The sequence below is a fragment of the Sinohyriopsis cumingii genome, chromosome 7, assembly GCF_028554795.1.
Source record: "Sinohyriopsis cumingii isolate HCF-2022 chromosome 7, ASM2855479v2, whole genome shotgun sequence".
NCBI lineage: Eukaryota > Metazoa > Mollusca > Bivalvia > Unionida > Unionidae > Sinohyriopsis > Sinohyriopsis cumingii.
The window spans coordinates 35,875,103-35,893,464 of NC_142967.1; the positions used below are offsets into that span (position 1 = coordinate 35,875,103).

The 18,362-nt window shown below is 33.1% G+C and overlaps 1 protein-coding gene across 9 annotated transcripts in view; it reads left to right on the top strand.

Moving 5' to 3' along the window:
- Nucleotides 1-18,362, top strand: part of LOC149795016 (myoferlin-like) — a 220,311-nt gene that overhangs the window by 95,074 nt on the left and 106,875 nt on the right. For 8 of the 9 annotated variants that reach the window (XM_089964681.1, XM_089964683.1, XM_089964684.1 and 5 more), the window contains exons 15-21: nt 1,393-1,469; nt 10,955-11,055; nt 12,506-12,619; nt 14,078-14,177; nt 14,591-14,793; nt 15,456-15,562; nt 17,896-18,091. In XM_089964681.1, coding sequence (XP_089820807.1) covers nt 1,393-1,469; nt 10,955-11,055; nt 12,506-12,619; nt 14,078-14,177; nt 14,591-14,793; nt 15,456-15,562; nt 17,896-18,091 — 898 coding nt within the window. The remainder of the gene's footprint in view (nt 1-1,392; nt 1,470-10,954; nt 11,056-12,505; nt 12,620-14,077; nt 14,178-14,590; nt 14,794-15,455; nt 15,563-17,895; nt 18,092-18,362) is intronic. The other variant, XM_089964682.1, reaches the window with a different exon arrangement.

The window sequence follows — 18,362 nt, forward strand, 5'->3', positions numbered from 1 at the left end:
CAGTTAATTTTTTTCTGTTTGATTGGTGTTTTATGACACAGTAACACACAAATATATTATGCCAGAACAATTGGAGTAAAGTGTCATGCCCAGGGATACACCATGGCAGCTGACCTGGGCTGATCAAAAAGTAGGATTTGAACTTGCATGCTAGGTTGCAAGTCCTGTATATGAGCCAAAGAGTCACTGCAGCTTTTTTTTTTTTATTGAGATATTGAAATATCTTCTTATTTTTGGTTGTCGTAAATGTTTAACAGACGTAACAAATTAAAATAAAGCCATTTTGAATTGTTTCGAAAAGTACTTTTTTGTAATTTCTAAAGAAACTTTAATGATTTCTTTATGTGTGAGATATGTCTTGACTTTTCTTTTTTTCAAGAATAAAAGACTCCTAGGTATACAGTTCTAAGTATACAAGCTGTTTCAACCTTTCTGCTAGGTTTGCTTACAATATAACAAACCCCGTGGTGTACAGTTATAAAATTACAAAGCTGTTTTGCAGTATTTCTGCTAGGTCTGCTTATAATAAAAATGTAAATATGGAAAAAAGTGTAATAAGGCAATGGAAAACCTCAATTTCATGAGAAAACATGAGAATGTTAGTGAAAAGGAGTCTGAACTTGTGCAGATAGTAGATTTGCCTTATTATGATGGTAACTATTATAAATTGTCACCCCTACTCATTTTGTGTATAAAGTTATTTAGATAACTGGAATTATTATAATGGGACTGAACTGTACATTTATTTAATTACAGATTGTATATGTATTTGAATACAAATTGTACATGTATTTGAATACAGATTATATATGCAGGTTGTACATGTATACAAATACAGAATGTACATGTACATGAATACAGATTGTACATGAATTTGAATACAGATTTTTCTTGTATTTAAATACAGATTGTACATGTATTTGAATACAGATTGCACATGTATTTGAATATAGATTGTGCTAACATGTACAGATTATGCATGTATTTGAATACAGATTGTAAATGTATTTGAAAACAGTTTGTACATGAACTTGAATACAGATTGTACATGCATTTGAATTCTGACTGCACATTTATTTAAATACAGATTGTGCTCCTAACTTGTATAGATTGTACATGTATTAGAATACAAATTGTACTCTTGTACAGATTGTATATGTATTTGAATAGATTGTACTTTACCTGTACAGGTTGTACATATATTTGAATACATATCATACTCCTAACTTGAACAGATTGTATATGTATTTGAATACAAATTGTACTCTTGTACAGATTGTATATGTATTTGAATACAAATTTTACTCCTAACTTGTACCTTTTGTGTTGCTGGTCATATATTTATGCTTTTTAATCAAACCAGCATTGTGTTTTATTTTGTTAATCCTGCAGGGATAGAGTCACACATGATGATACAGTTGGGACTGCTTATCTCCCCATATCTGCCATATCGTCCTCAGGGGAAATGGGTATTTTTAATATTTATACCTAATCTAACAATTTAATTTTAGAAACAGAAGCACTTATTTATGAAAAGAAGTAAAAGGGATATAAATATTCCCAGAAGGATTCCTGTCACAGTTCACAAATAGTCAAGGAAGTTTTGAATCAGTCGAACTATTCACAGTACAGTAAAATTCAGATTCTTCAAATCCATCAGGAGAAAATAACTATAATCTGTCCAGCAAATCACTCATTAGAATAACTGATTTTAGTCAATTGGGAAACAAATTTTTGGGAAGATGTGTTTTAGTAATATTATTGTGACCTTAAACTTGTATTGCAGTATAGCAATATTTTTATTGTTTTGATAGTAATTAAAACATTTATATTATCTGAGGAATTGTTTACAAAGCACACTGAAGCTATATGCCTGGCCAGATGCTTAGGCCTTGGCTCCAGCTTGCATTTTTTTGGTTGCCTGTTTATAGCTGATAAATATTTATTGCTTGAAATGCCATGCTGGGGACACAGCTGAATATGGTAAACATGGTACTCTGTATTAGTTCTCGGTATTGCAATGAAATGGAAAATTATATATGGGATGGGATCTCAAATCTATAAAATGTCACCAGTCTGTAATTTTCCTTAGATATTGTGCCAGATCCAGTGATATATATCATGACACTGATATAGGATAACATTACTAATAATGTTGGAGTCCTTATGAACAATCTGGATAAAAAAGTCTCAATTATTATAGTTCATACAACTTTAAAAAAACGGTCATTTTTATTTGTAGCCTCGAAAACTATTTGAATTTGAAATAAGTTCATTTCGTCATTAATTTGTCCATTAATTTGTCAAAGAGCTCTTTGAATTTTGTCCTAGATTCCTTTTATTTTTCTGAGGGAATGCAAAACATGAAAACTAAATCAAAATAGATCACATTTTAAGTTTAAAATGTATTAATGTATCCCCCCTCTCCCAAACAATAAATTGTGGATCAGATGATACAAAATTGGTAGCTAACAAAGTAATATATGTATATGATATAGTTTCTGTAAGACAGTAATATCTGGAAGTTTGTGAAAACTCCTTGATATAAACCTCTTAGGATTTATTAATTAATTAGTAATTAGTGCTGTACTAATGTGATTGCAATACAAATTATAGATGATAATTTGTACTTATATTGAAGTCATGATTCAAGCTTGCATTCTAGGACTTTCACTTACTAAAAGTTTTATTATTTAGAGTTGTTGATGAATTGTCTATATTGAATACAACAAAAATTCTTTTTCTTACTTGCATCCATATATTTGTTTCCCCATGCGTCTGACCTAAAAAAATGTGATTGTCTCGCCATGTATCCCTCATGTTTCCAATGTTGCAGCCATAAATTTATGTATCTGTCACGTGTATACTTTGATGTATTGTATAGTTAGTTGAATTAAAATATCAAAACTTTCATGGTTTATCAGGAACTTGTGAAAAGCTTTGAATTTAAAATGGCAAATTACATGAATTGGGTATGCCTTTATGTAACATGTTCTTGCAAAACGTAATTAATTGAAACCTTTATTGGGTATCCTTTGGCACTGTTATATTTTGTTTTTGTGTAAATCTAGATTTTTATCATTTGATTGATCAATTAATGAAATGCATCAGCAAAGTTGCAAAGGCTAAAAAGATGGAGAAAGCAAAAATCTATTGTAGTATGGACTATGGATAGATATGTCTCATATTAATTAGATTAAAAACAAAACTTTAGTATACATAAAATATAGTGCTTCTGTTTCTTAATTAGCTGCATATTAAGCAACCTTAAGATATAACACTCTAATACATTATTACATTGCACAAATCATATATATATATATGGGAAGCAGGTGTCAGAATTTCCTAACAGTTTGCTTTTGGATGAGCTCAACACCTCTGTCTTGGAAAGGTGTTACCTTAATTTATCTTAGTCATCACTCATTGTAAATCTCTTCTGGCCTGAATCTACTTCAAACCTGTCTATATATTTCTATTTTCAATTAAATTATAGAGCATGTTTTATGTATTGGTAAGAATTTTAATTAGATCTTTAGTTTTTTGCAGTTCATAATCAGTAGGTTTATATTTGTATATGTGTTAATTTATGAGCTATGGAACCAGCCTCTGTGTGCTGGTACATCAATAGTAAATACTGTGTTTAATTGAATGAAGCTCTCTCTTTGACTAAAAATAATTACCAGAAAAAAAGTATGCATTAGTAGGTTTGACTCTACAACCATTTTTATCTCTTCTGGTCATAGACCAGAATAGCTTATTGGATGGTATCTAATCCATCCATTAGTACAAGTTATTGCTACTCCTCCCAAACTATTGCCATAAATTTTTGCATATTCATCTTAAATGAAAATGGTGCAGCTGAGACATACAGTATGGCACCAGTGTTATCACTACTCTTCTTGAATGGATGGTCAGATCATCATTGGTTTTTACTAAGAGACTTCTAATGTATTTGTTGGTCCTAAATGAAATGGTGCCAGTCTGACATTCAGTATGACTGCCATCTTGAAAGTCTTGTTATTGCTACTCTTCCTGAATTGATGATTATATCAGCACAGGGGTTTTGTTAAACGTCTTTATATGATGTCTAGTTGGGCCTAAATGAAAATAGTGCTGATATGACATAAGTATGGCCACACACAGTAGCCATCAAAATTTTGTTATTCTACATGGATGGACATATCAACATGGGGTTTTTCACTGAACGACTTCCTATGATGTCTAGTTGGTCATACGTCTGATATTGCCACCACAGCAGCCATCTTGTAAATCTTGTTGTTACAACTTCTCTTGGACAGAAATTTATATTGCTGTGGGGTTTCCACCAAAAACTTCTTATGATGTCCAGATGGTCTTAAATGAAAATGGTGCAGATTTGACAGCCAATACAGTTACAACTCAGTATCCATTTTGAAAATCTTGTTATTGCTACTCCTCCTGAATCGATAGCTGTATCAGCATGACATTTTCTGTATATAAGCCATGGGAACAACTGTCATTAATATCCCAGATCTTACAGAAGCATGATCTGTTCATAAAAATCGGGTAAAAATATTCTGTTCATTTGGCTGCCTTATCATTTTAGTATTAGGGTCAGTGAAGAAGCAGATCAAGCTGCCAAAGCTACCACATATGCATTTATATATTACAAGTCACTGTAAAAGCTCTTCCATTCAGACTGCAGTCACCTGTTTGTGAATGGAATATTCTATACAGTGATTGTAATATATAAATCAGCATGTTCTAGAGATATTAATTTTTTTTAATCTCTGTTAAGAAACTTTTTAAATAATGTACCACCAGGGAAAATCTTTTAAAAAGAATGTGGTTTATATAAAAAAATTTAAAACTATTTTAACAACTGCGTGAGATTTTTTTCTTCATCTTGTATTTTACATGTAATTGAAAGAAAATAAATTTGTATCTTTACATTTAATATTTTTTCTTATAGTACTATCTGTTATGTTTGTTTAGACAAGTTTACTGTCCAGGAACCTTTTTTTTTATTGCAGTCTCAATTTTTGGAACTTTACTTGGAAGTTTTCTTAGCATCATTTATTCAGGATTGTGTTGAAATGCCATTAAACCCTATATATCCTGTCACCTGCCACTTCTGTGATAATGTGACTGTCAGTCATAGCTTGTTCATTGTATTACAGTCTGATTCCACTAAAATATATTTAAAAGTAAAATTTTGGTGATGAGTTCAGGCCTGGCCCTAGGATTTGCTGTGCCCAAGGTTGCATGGGGGGTCCCAAGGCAGCAAGCGATGAGCAGGGCCCCAAGCAGAAAATATGCATTGTGGAGTTGATTTCCTGAAAGCATGGGGCCCAAGGCAGTTGCCTCGTTTGCCTTGCCCTAGGGCGGGACCTGCTTGAGTTTAGTTTAATGCATTGACAATGAAATCTTTAAATATAGTCAGTTTTTAAGGCTAATCTGCCTTTGTCTTGTATGATTCTATAACTGAAAAACATCAATATTTTTTGTGCACAGTGCTGACAATCATTTTTTAATTTTGTTATAGATAAAGCTGATGGTAAATTTGCTGTTTGTAAAAAGAAAAAAACTTTTGCTTCTCACTTTGTACTGATAAAGATAGTGATGACATAACATCTCTTTAAATTTGACATGCACTTTTCTGCTGTTTTAAGAATATGTCCTTGACTATCTTTTGTTATTTAGACAGTTACAAACTTGTAGAAATGAGTCTTGTGATGCTGCATGGTTGTCTTGAGGCTCATTACTTGTATCAAGCTTTTAAAAACTGTAATGTGATGTGTGCTTTCTGGCTATAGGATTTCTCTATGCACTTGCCTTATATTTATCATTCCTAAAGGTTTCCCTGCCAACATATTTAACCTCCAGTATGCACTTTATCCCATGCCTACTGCCATCTGCTTGTTTAAAATAGATCATCAATATTGCCATAAAAAATAAATAACATACCATATTTCATATAATACCCACACTGTGTAGTTAAAAATTAAGTAACTTTCATGATGTTAAAGGTCATCCAAATAACCACATACTATTTTAGAAGTGGTGTCTCCATCACATGTATATGCATACAAGAAGAGTTAATTCCCTTTATGTCAACTTTCCACTTCAGAGGTATATTTTTACCCCATATGGCCATTCCCATTAAAGCACCTGTAATATTTGTTTTGAGACACATTTAACCCACATAAAACATCGCTGTAATAGAATCATTATGATCCTGATTTTGATTGCCATTTCATTTTCATGATGGGGGCCCCAAGTGGCCAAGTGGAATAAAGTGCTTGCCTTTACCAATCACTGTAGTCTCACCTTTGTCCACATGGGTTCAAGTCTTCTGCTTGGCTAATGTGGGTATTTGAGAAAGCTGCCAGTAGTTTCCTGTGATTTGGTAGTTCTTATGGGGATTTTCCCCAGGTTCTTCCTCCTCCACCAGTTATACTGGTCGCCATGTATAGTTTATCTTGCATTGAGAAATGGCGTTAAACCCAAAACAACAACAACTCTGATGTAAGGATTGAAATGCTTATACTTATAGGTGGCTTTTTGTTTTTTTGGGCAAGTTTTGACCAAAATGAGGGTTGTGTGTTTTGATAAGACATAAGTGGTTATTCCCTCCCATGAGGACAGCATTAATTGAGATACTTGTACCTTAAGTGGCTTTTTTTTTGCAAGTTTTCACCAAATTGAGGAGTATGTGTTTAATTAGATATTAATGGTATTACAAGTACATCATATAAAGCAATTTGTCAAATAAAGCATTCAACAGTGTTGATTGAACTGTGTGACACATGTTCAGGAAATGGTCTTGGTGTTTACAACTCTGTATTATATGATGTTCACAAAATACCTTTTAAAATTAAAAAAGAAAACAGTTCCAATTGAGGGAGTAAAACACCCATATCCATTAAAAAAGAAATTGTTGCAAACTCTGATGAATAATTACAAATGGCATACATTTTTTTTTAAAAACCTTGACCCAAAGCACCCACTTTCCTGGTGTTTGATTTTGGGTGCAACTCATGCCATTTTAAACTGCCCTGATCATGCAAAACATTGGTCATGTTCATTGAAAACTTCATGTAATTTCAATTAGACAAAAAGTAATAAAACTTGAGAACAGAAAGATCATAGAAGTTTTGTGATGGAGTGTTTTGCTCTTGTTGGCATTACCAGTATATGGCATAGTGACATGAGGCAAATGACCTGCTCAAGGACCCTAGGGTAGCCAGTCCAGGCTGATCTGATGGAGGGAATGTAATCTGCAGCACCATTTTGGTATTTACCATGAAGCCACGGTGGAATGATTTGAATTGTGGATGCAATGAAAAACAATGGGTTGGTTTATGGCTGAACAGTTTAATTAAAAGAAAGAGCAATATATATGATTAGAGTCTATAGTTCAGAGAGATCCGTTCCATGCACAAAAACTGTCTTATTGTTTATTGAGGAAATTTGAAGAGTCACTATAATTATATCTTCATAGGAGAGAAGCATGATTTTTTTTAAAGCAGGGTGGCAATGGCATGCTATATATATGCATGTGAAATGCATAAACTGCACAGAGCATAGATCCAGGATGGCTGTCAGATGCACTAATTGCAAAGAGATTTTGATGTCACATGCACCAAATTCAAAGAGCATAGATCCAGACTTGCTGTCACACACACTAAAGTGCACTGCAAAGAGCTTATATCCAGACTTGCTGTCACATATACTAAGTGCAAAGAGCATATATCCCAACTTGCTGACACATGCACTAACAACAAAGAGGATAGATCCAGACTTGCTGTCACATACACTAAGTGTAAAGAGCATAGATCCAGACTTGCTGTCACATACACTATGGTAACTGCAAACAGGTAGATCCAAACCTGATGTCACATGCACTAACTACAAAGAGATAGAACCAGACTTTATCATATTCACTAACTGCAGAAAGCATAGATATAGACTTGTCACGTGCACTAAATGCAAAGAGCATAGATCCAGACTTACCATCATATACAGTTCCCCTCACTGTAAAACACGTTAGCACAAGACAATCTCTTCTTATGGGCATGGATCCAATTTCATTATTTAATAGTAATATGTTTAACATACCTATGTATAAGGTGACCTCACATATAAGGATATCTATTGCAGTCTTGTACTGGGATGATACTGTTCATTTGCGATCAAAAATAGAATGAAATATGTTGATCCTAATATGTAGAGGAAATGTGTAATGGTAGTTCTGGGTCTGTTCATTTTGCATGAGACAGAAATTTTTTGGTGTGTACTTATTTCAGGAATTTATCATTATACACCACCATAGAAAACCAGGTACTTTTTTGAGGAAATGCAGTGTATATAACAAATTTTGACCCCACATTTTAAATTTTTAAAATCGTTTTCCTTCATATTTTATTTCAAATAAATTTTATGGAATTTTAACATCTTTTCTTTTTTCTTTTTATACTTTAGTACCTTATGCTAATGTTTGGATTGGTTTATAATCATAAAGTTTTTTGCAGTTCTTGTTATTCACATTTTTAAAATGTTATGATTAATCACCACCATATAGCCATTGTTGTGCTATTTACAACCGTGCATGTGGGGCCATGAGTGGCAGAGTGGTCTAAATCACTCACCATTCCGGATCACTGCCATCTCACCTCTGTCTGCATGAGTTTGAGTCTCAGGCTTGGCTAACGTGGGTATGTGATAAAGCTTGTCAGTAGCTTCTCGTGGATTGGTGGTTCTTCCTGGGGTTTTCCAGGGTTCTTCCTCCACCAGTTATACTGGCTGCCATGTATAGCCTATCTTGTGCTGAAAAATGGTGTTAAACCCTACAACAACAGCAAGAAGAAGAAGAAGAAGAAGAACAACATGCATGTTCTATTTATTCATAAGCAGATTGAGTTGATATGTCAGTACTTAACAGCCTTTTATGGTAAAGGAGGCAACATGGGGGTATAATTTTATTTGTACATAATCAAACAGGCTATATCAAGCACTCAGACATGATCTAGATCAGGTATTGAAACAGTTTCTAGTAGAGGCACTGAAGCATGGTCCAGATAGGAAGCTGAGACATGGTTCAGGTGTGTTCAGAAGTATGGTCCACATAAGGTCACTGAATATTGGTCTCTATAGGGCACTGAAACATAACATTGTCTAGATTGGGCAATGAAACATGAAAAATGTGGTAATTATTGCATAAATGATGAAAAAACATACCAATTTATCAAACATAGCATGAAAAAAATATTCCAATTTATCAAACATAGCATGAAAAAATATACAAATTTATCAAACATAACGTGGAAAATATACCAGTTTATCAAACATAACATTTAAAGGTCAGGAGTATGTGTGAAACAATGCATGCTAGATGTGATATTCAGTTTATAACTGATTAAAGAAAAAAAATATGTTTTAGAATGGTATGTAAGCAACACACAACGTATACATTAGATATTATTAAAACAACTTTGCCATAATGGTGTCAGGGGTGGTGATGGTGCAAGGATGCTTAAATTATTACTAAGAATATTTTAGCATTGATTGACCTACTTAACAAATAATATGTAGAATATTAGTCACATTAACCTGCTACATTATTGCTTCAGGAAACTCAAAATGTTTTGCATTCTATTTCTGTTTACAGTTTTATTCATATTTTTCTCTTTTTAATGGTTTCATGCCATGAAAATATTTGCTATAACATACTTTTTTATTAAATAAAAGTTTAGATTATTTTAACTTATTCAAAAGTCAGTTATAAGGAATAGCCTATTTTGTTTTCTTTTCTATTACATTTATTCCTGATATTAGATTCTATTTACTATTTAGAATTCCAAACAAATATTACATATAGCATTGAATGTTGTAAGAATAAAATCAGTTGCAGATGAAATTTAATGATTTAAAATTTATCCAGGGATAATCTCTGATGATGAATTATACCATACACTTTTTCATCATGCAGATCGTATGAATTATATAAGGGTCTTATAATCTAGATGTCAAATAATGAGTTGATTTGATTTTTGTTTAAAATCCAGCAGCTAATATTTGTAGGACCCCCAGATTGAGACAGAGGAGCCAAATAATAATCCTGTTTTCCATTCATTATATATCCAAAATGTGTCTGTTTATCCATTCACACCTGTGACCAGCATAACTATGCAGCCCCAAAAAGCATTGTGCGCCATTTGGCAGGTGAATTGCTTATTACATGTAGAATGGCCTTTAAAGGTTTTTTTTTTTTAGATTCAGTTTTAATTGAGTTGTCACCCATTTCTATCAATATTAAATTTCAAATTTGGATATTGTGATGCAGTTCTTTGCTTAAATTATCTCAAGCTGAATATGTATTTCTTATGGCTTTTGTCCAGTCAACTCCTTTTTGGATTGAATTATGGCCCTTGACAATTCATACATGTGATGTTGCTTGTAAATTGTACAACTCAAGAATGATTGTATATATTTTGATGTAATTTGTTATGAACATTATCTCAAAGACCTACATTATCCCTCAAATGGGTTTAGTCATATTTAGGAGAGCTGTGCCTCTCACCCCCCATGCATTAACTTTTAGAGAGAGGAGCCCTTTGTGATGCATCAGTCACTCCTAATTTTAGGTATATAGCTCAAGAGTGAACATTCCTACTTTTGGTTACCCCGCCCCCCCCCCATAAGTGCCAGCATTGTGAGCCTGCATAACAAAACTTAATTTGAGCATTCTTTAAATATTAAAAGCATACAAGAAGTAAAAAAAAATGATGAACACTATAAAATATATTTATTAAATTGTGTGTATGCATGTATATATATATATGCACATAAAATGCATATGCATATATATATATATATATATATATATATATATATATATATATATATATATATGCACAGAAATGGTTTATAGTAAGAGCCAGGTAACAAAAATTAACATTTTCATTTCTTTTAGGATTCCTTCCTACATTTGGTCCATGTTTCATAAATTTCTATGGTTCAACAAGGGAGTATTCTGACCTACCCAATCAATATGAAGACCTTAATCTTGGCAAGGTATGTTGCTTGTCTTCAGATAAATTTATTTACATCAACTTTTAAAGTAGCACATTTTTGGATATATATTAATGTCATGTTCACATGTCAGTCTGTTGGTATATCTGTGCATACATTCATCCATCAGTCAGCCATCTGTCCATGCATCTGTTTATGTAGTCTATTAAATAAGCATACAAATTTATATTTATAATAATGATGAAAGGGTACATCCATCCATCTTCATAAGATGATGCAGTTGACAGACAAATATGTTTGCAACACTTAAGTGTACATTTTAGACACTTGCATGGTATTTCTTGTGGGTCCGAGTTAAAACAAACAATTCAGCCAAATTTTACCGAAAATATATACATAATGGTATTTAAAGGATGTATGACTTGTGCTGTTCCATCATTAAATATGGCCACCATTGCAACTCCCTCCCCATTTCACCCTTAAAAGTGATGTATTTTCTTAACAGAAAATAATTCAAACAAATTGGACAAAAAGCATAGTACGATAGTCATGATGAGCTGCATTCAGATATGGTTGCTGTTATTAAAAATAGTACGAAAAGGGAAGAAAAAAAAAACAACTCAGAAGGTCATATTATAAACTGCCAAACAGAATTCTACCAAAGATGACACAAAACTATCCAAGCATGGAGGCTTTTCAATTCTGATGTAATTAGGATGTTGCAGATGTGCAAAATAAATATAATGTCACTGTTACTAAAAGCAGAAGAAACTTCACAAAATTTGCTGAGCATAATTTTTCCCAATTTTTAACAGCATTCGAACATAAAAGCCTTTCACATCTGTACAAATGATACTAAAAAATCGATAAATTTATCACTGCTAGCAAGCATCATAGTAACTGAGAATTCTTGGTCAGCTGCCATTACAATTAGCTTCGAGGTAGATACCAGCCAGGTGATTGATGTGATGCCCACATGACCTTTTGTTTCATTTTCAATCATATTTCCAATCATATTAGCATATGTTTGAGGTATTGCATACGATTGATGCAGTAGTACACTCAATTCCTTGACCACTTGAGCTATTTAGTGGGGATCAGCAGTGTACATTGGCCATGTTGGTGACAACTAACTTGAATCAGATAGTAATGTGTACAAGGATAGTTTGTGATAACAGTATGCCAGATTTTGTGTGCATGCAGAATACAAGTGTTTGCATGTATGTCCATATATCCCAGCAAGAGTCACTGGATGAATGGATAGGTAAGTGGATTTATGGAAGGACTTCTTTGTGTAGATGGGTGGATAAATACATGTATGCATATATGAAAACGGGATTGATGCAAATAGTAGATGAATGAGATTTATTTATCCATGTATGTATATCCATGTTCATGAATATTTTTGTGTAAGTTTCTTGACCCTGTATCTATAGTCAACATCTTTCTACCAAGACATTGTTAAAAAAGTCTTGCATTCATCTTTTAACAGGGAGAAGGTGTAGCCTATAGAGGTCGTGCCCTCATTGAATTGACGTCCACTCTAGGAGAGATGCCAACAATTCCATTAGAAGATATCAACAATGAGGATGTCCTCAAAGTTCAGGTAAATCGTCCCCACCCCACCACTTCCCTCGTTTTCACAAAGTACTATTAAATTGGTCCCAGTTTACCACCCTCCTATTGTCCTTAAAGTATAGGTGAATAGGCCCCATCCTACCAGCCCCTGCCTCCCTTTCTGAAGAAAAAAGTTGAGAAACAGGACAGTAAAAACAAGTAAATACCCGATTATAGCAGGTACTTTTTGCCAAGAAATGCTTATGAGTTTTGTCCAAGAAAGATATCTTGTAGGGAGATTAGTGTAAGTGATACATTTAACAAGTTGGATTTATTTTTATGACCTCATTCAGGGTCTAATAAATCAGTAAAATTTATCGGCTATATGGTATAGCAGTATTGATTAATTAATAACATCTGAGACATGAGTTTATTGGTAAGTGTCATTTACAAAATTAAATATTGCAGTAATATTATCAAATTCAGACCAAAGTACTTATTTAAATCTTTATTTGAATATAATTGATGAATATTTTTTGAACTTTTGAGTGCACTTCTCTAATACATAGCAAACAGATTTTGCTGGTAGTAATTGCATTGGTTTGTTAGGGTACCTATAACTAGTGGAGGTCTGAAAGATTTTATTAGAAAGATTTTTAATAAAGCAAGTAGGGTTTTGTGACAAGAGCAAATACCAAGCCACGGACAGTGGAACACAGTCTTGTTAAGTTGTTGACTTCCACCCATTGAGATAAGCTTTTTGGTATGAACTCAATTAAGGAGGCACCTGATGATATATCACCCTAGAAAATATTTTTAGAGAATGTTATATTTTTACCCTGTATTTTAATGATCTTGTCTTTTTTACTTTTATATTTTATTATATATATTTTACGATCTAGGGTTCCTTTGTGTTGGTTTATGTAAGTTCATAGGTATATAAAGATCTCTGGTAAATGATCTAGGAGTCCCATCTGTTAGTTTATGTCAGTTCATAAGCATATAAAACACTCTGGGAAATGACTAGGGTTCCCTTGTGTTAGCTTACTTAAGTCTATTGGAATAAAAAGCAGTCTGATAAATAAACTTTGTTTTTCTTGTGTTTATGCAAGTTTGTAAGAATATAAAGCATTGCAGGAAAAAAAGCAATCTCATAAGTGAACTAGGGCTTTCTTTTGTTAGTTTATGTAAGTCTGCAGGAACATAATGCAATCTGGTAAATGAACTTGGGTTTTCTTGTGGTAGTTTATGCAAGTTCATAGGAATATAAAGCAATCCAGTAAATGAACAAGGGTTTTCTGGTGTTTATTTCAGTTTGTAGGAACATAAGGCCATCAGGTATGTAAGTTTGCAGGAACATAATGATAAAGCAATCTGGTAAATGAACTAGGGTTTTCTTTTCTGAATTTACGTATGATCTTCTGCATTCGTGTAAATTCAAAAGGAAGGAATATTTAATATAACCTTAGCCTGAGATCTGTACTCCTTTTATATTTTTATATTACAGAAATTCATGCGTAGGAGAAAGTACAGACTGCATGCTGCATTTATGAATGCAACCATGGTCAGTGCTGTAGATGCACCAGTGGAATTTGAAGTTAGCATTGGTAAGATTGACAGAAATGTTGTCACTTTTTGATTGTTACTAAGGTTTTACTTGGCTCTAAACCTGCTCTAGTCAGCATCTTTATTCATTTGTATGCCTAACCATACCCTTCTCTGTTCATCAGTTCAATATATCTTGTTATACCTTGGTTAAGTTTAGCATTTAGGTTTTAAGGTCATTGTGGTGAGGCGTCCTTGCTCCATGACTAAACTTCAAGTTTTCTCTTCATTAGTTTTCCTCTATATACTTAAAATAATTATTATGTAGTTCAGACTTTACCATTTTGTTTAAGGCAAGACAACTAAAGACTATTTCTTTCTCCCCATTTTTTTATGGAATTATAGAAACTGATTGTTCGTTTATTAAGTTTCATATTTTATATGTAAAAATTTTCGTGCATTTTCTTCATTGTAGGTAACTATGGCAACAAGTTAGATGAGAACATTGCACCCTGTGCATCCACCACTCAGCCAACTAATGCTGTATTTGATGGAAATTACTATTACTTTCTGCCATGGGGAGGGACCAAACCTTGCATTGCTGTGGACAGTCACTGGGAGGATATCAGTTGGAGACTGGAGACACTTAATCTCCTTTACAGTATTATAGATTCCTTGGTAGGCTGATTGTCTCCCTGTGAACCCTTTTGTTTGTGGGTTATTTCCCATTATATTCTAATTGCATCCAGTGTCAAAGTAAATTTTATTTTTTTAGCTCTGTAATGATATTTTGAAGTAGTATTAGCTTTAATCAATATAATGTTTTTTTGGTTGTTGCTTGAATGCTATTTCTTTTAAAATGGAAGTGGCTGGTTGAACTTTAGCTTTATGGCATGCCATCACAAATAGGTTATTTATTGCCATGAGAAATGAAGTGAAATGCCTTGCCAAATGACACACCATGGTAGCTGACTCAGGCTGGTTCATTGACATAATTCACACAAGCACCATTTTGGTTGTGAGTCTTGTATACTAACCACTGAACCACCACTGCTCCATTGATTGAAAGAGAAATTTTAAGCCTGTTTGACATTAAATAGAGAATTCCCCAGTATGGGAGAAGATCACTAAGATGCTGTTGAAATTGCCATTTAAATTGTTATTGAAATATGATCTCCTAATTGAATTGTAAGTCGTGGTAATGTTCTGTATGTTTGCTGTGAAGATTGCTATTTAATTTGTATGGAAAGTTATATTAAGTGCTATTATGTACCCCTTGAATATGGAAAAGATTTGATCATTGATAAGTATCCATGCTTTTTTTTTTTTTACAACTCCAGGATGCCAGTATAGAGCAGGTGAAGATAGGAATCAAGGCCAAACTACCAACCCCTGAACTAGCTCAGCTACTGATATCTGCCCTTGACAAACTTGTGCAGGACTGCAGGTCAGTGCAATCTGAACAGTATTGTTATACATGACAGTGTCTGGGTAAAATTATAGACTTGCTTTAATATTGACAGCTTTGTTGTGTTGACTTACTTTAATATTGACAGCCTCATTGTGTTTGTGTGGCTGTTTCTTCGGATACAGTGTCATGGTTGGGATGAATGTGTTAAGCTGTTTGAAATTAAACATGAATCCAGCAGTTTGTTTTATTGGACACTTTGAATGTTAATAGATTGCATCAAATGAAATTTTTAGTCTTTTAATTTATCTTTTCCTTTGATGCACTTGAATCTCAAAAAAATAATATGCAAAGAAGGTCAGTGAAATATTATTATGTGAAAAAAATCCACTGCATTTGAAGATGGCTCTCTACTTGTACAAATGGCTCATTTTTATGGACACTCTTGGAGAAAGCCACCATGCAGTGAATAGTTTTGGCTACTATGATAGGTCTATAATCTTTAGTTCTCCAAATCCCACATAAAACACAGTTTGGGATTGCATGGTATTATGAATTATGACTCTCTGGTCTTAAACTTAGTAACAAAAGTGAAAAGTGGCAAGTTTTGTAAAATTAAAATTAAAATATAATTTATTTCCATAAAATAGAAAGTGAAAATCAAAAAAATAATTTACAGTATTTACAGTATTGTGTATGAAATCCTAAATAGTCCTAAAAGTTCTATTACAAGTTCAAATCCAAATGAGTTCCATATGTAATCCAAATGAAGTTCAATCTGTTGTGCAAATGTGCCAGTAATCTTATTTTATCAAAATGTTCTTAAATGAATTCATAATTAATCCAAACAGCAGCTAAATCCAATAAGCCTGAGTGCTTTGTAATTCCCCTAAATAATTGAAATAATCCACCAAAATGATCACAACTATTTGTCTCTTTTGAGACTGATGTTAATCATCCCCTATATAAAAAACTGAGATGCAATACATAAAGCAGAAAGAGGCTCAACCAAACATTTTGAAATCACTCTAACTGTAAACAAGGTCAAATACTTTAGCAGCTAGCCAGTCAGAAATTAGGTCAGCTGGATTTCCCTGGGGTGGGAAGGGACCCATAACCTATACTGGACTCATAAGTATGTATGCTTCAATAAAAGTACATCTCATTATCTTTGAAACTGAATGTGTTTATAAGAATGACATGATCTTACAGTACAAACCTATAACTAGAAAAAATATTATTTAATATGTTATTAAAAAAATGACCCTTTTCAATCTAGAATCATGAAAAGTAACAGACAAACATATAGATATACATAACACCTGGAGTTAGTTTGGAGATAGTTGTATACTTGGTATATCCCATTATAATGATTGGCGTGAGGTTAAGAATAGGATTAACATGGAACTGAATTGCAATTGTTTTATGAAATGATGTACAACAAATTCAGGTAACATACTGAGATAACTTCCACTCTTGCCTTATTAACATTTTTAACTAAAAGAAAAATTTAGTTGCTTTGACAAGTCTCACAAGCACATGCTCCCAGTCAGATTATATGTGGCATCATTTATAATTTATAAACTCTATGATGTTTCACTGATAAGTAGATATTTAATAACATACTTCTGATTTCTTTACTCCAGTACCATACTTAAATTCATGATATCTATTACAATTAACAGAGATCTGATTTCCTTAATAAACAAATATGTAAACACATAAAACCAGAAATGAGAGTCAAGTTAAATTTAGGGGAGGAATTGAATTCCATAAGAAATTTCTTGAAAGCTGAAACTTTGTAAGGACAAATGACTCTAATGTTGGAGGGCAATAAGTGTTAGACTTTGATTTCTTCTATATTGTTATAGTATTGTCTGAAACATCTGAGACTTGTACAATTGAAAGATATTTATCTGGGTTTTCATGCAAATAACATACACCTGTTATGATCACACTTTGGCTCTCTTCATTAGATGAATTCTGCCAATTAATCATGTTTTTGCTAGGATTGGCTGAAAAACTACAATTACAACAAAGTTATATGATTTACTTATTAGCAATATAGGTATTCAGGAGCAATATTGCTGTTTTATGATCATAATTTTGCTGAATTAAGTTATAATCAAGCTTACTTAATGAATATCTTGTGCTTATGAAACACTACATTAATTTGTTTTCACCTATAGAAAATCCTTTCCTGAGGCTCAGTCTGATTAGCAAAATGACATTGATTTCTTTTTTCTTACAGGAAGTCCCTTTCAGAACTCAGCCTGGTTACCAACATGACAATGATTTGTATCTTCTTACAGGAAGCCCTTTCCTGAGGCTCAGACTGCTTACTAACTTGACACTTTTTTTCTTTCTTACAGGAAGCCCCTTCCAGAGGCTCAACCTGGTCAACACATTGCTACTGATCTGGATCGAAATCTGAAGCAGTATCGTTGTGGTGAACTGGAGAGCATCATTGAGATGGCCACACACCTCAGTGAGAATGCCACAGACATTAATGAGGCACTGAATGAAGTGGAAAACTATCTGCAGATGCTTAAGAATATGTGTATTGAGGTAGATTTTGATTATTGAAGTGTTATAATTCATGGATTAATTTGATATGTAATATAATGACCTATTTTGAGAGAAACCTTTTTCGAAAGACAATACTTTATTGGCAGAAGGAGTGGTCTTGCAAAAAAGGTTTTAAAATATGCCTAGAGTAGGGACAGGTACATGCAATTCATTTATCATACGTATATATAGTGCAATAAACTGACAACAAACAGTGCAAAAGTAGTAGCTAACTAGCCTGAGCACTTTTGACTCTTAATTGTCAGTTTAA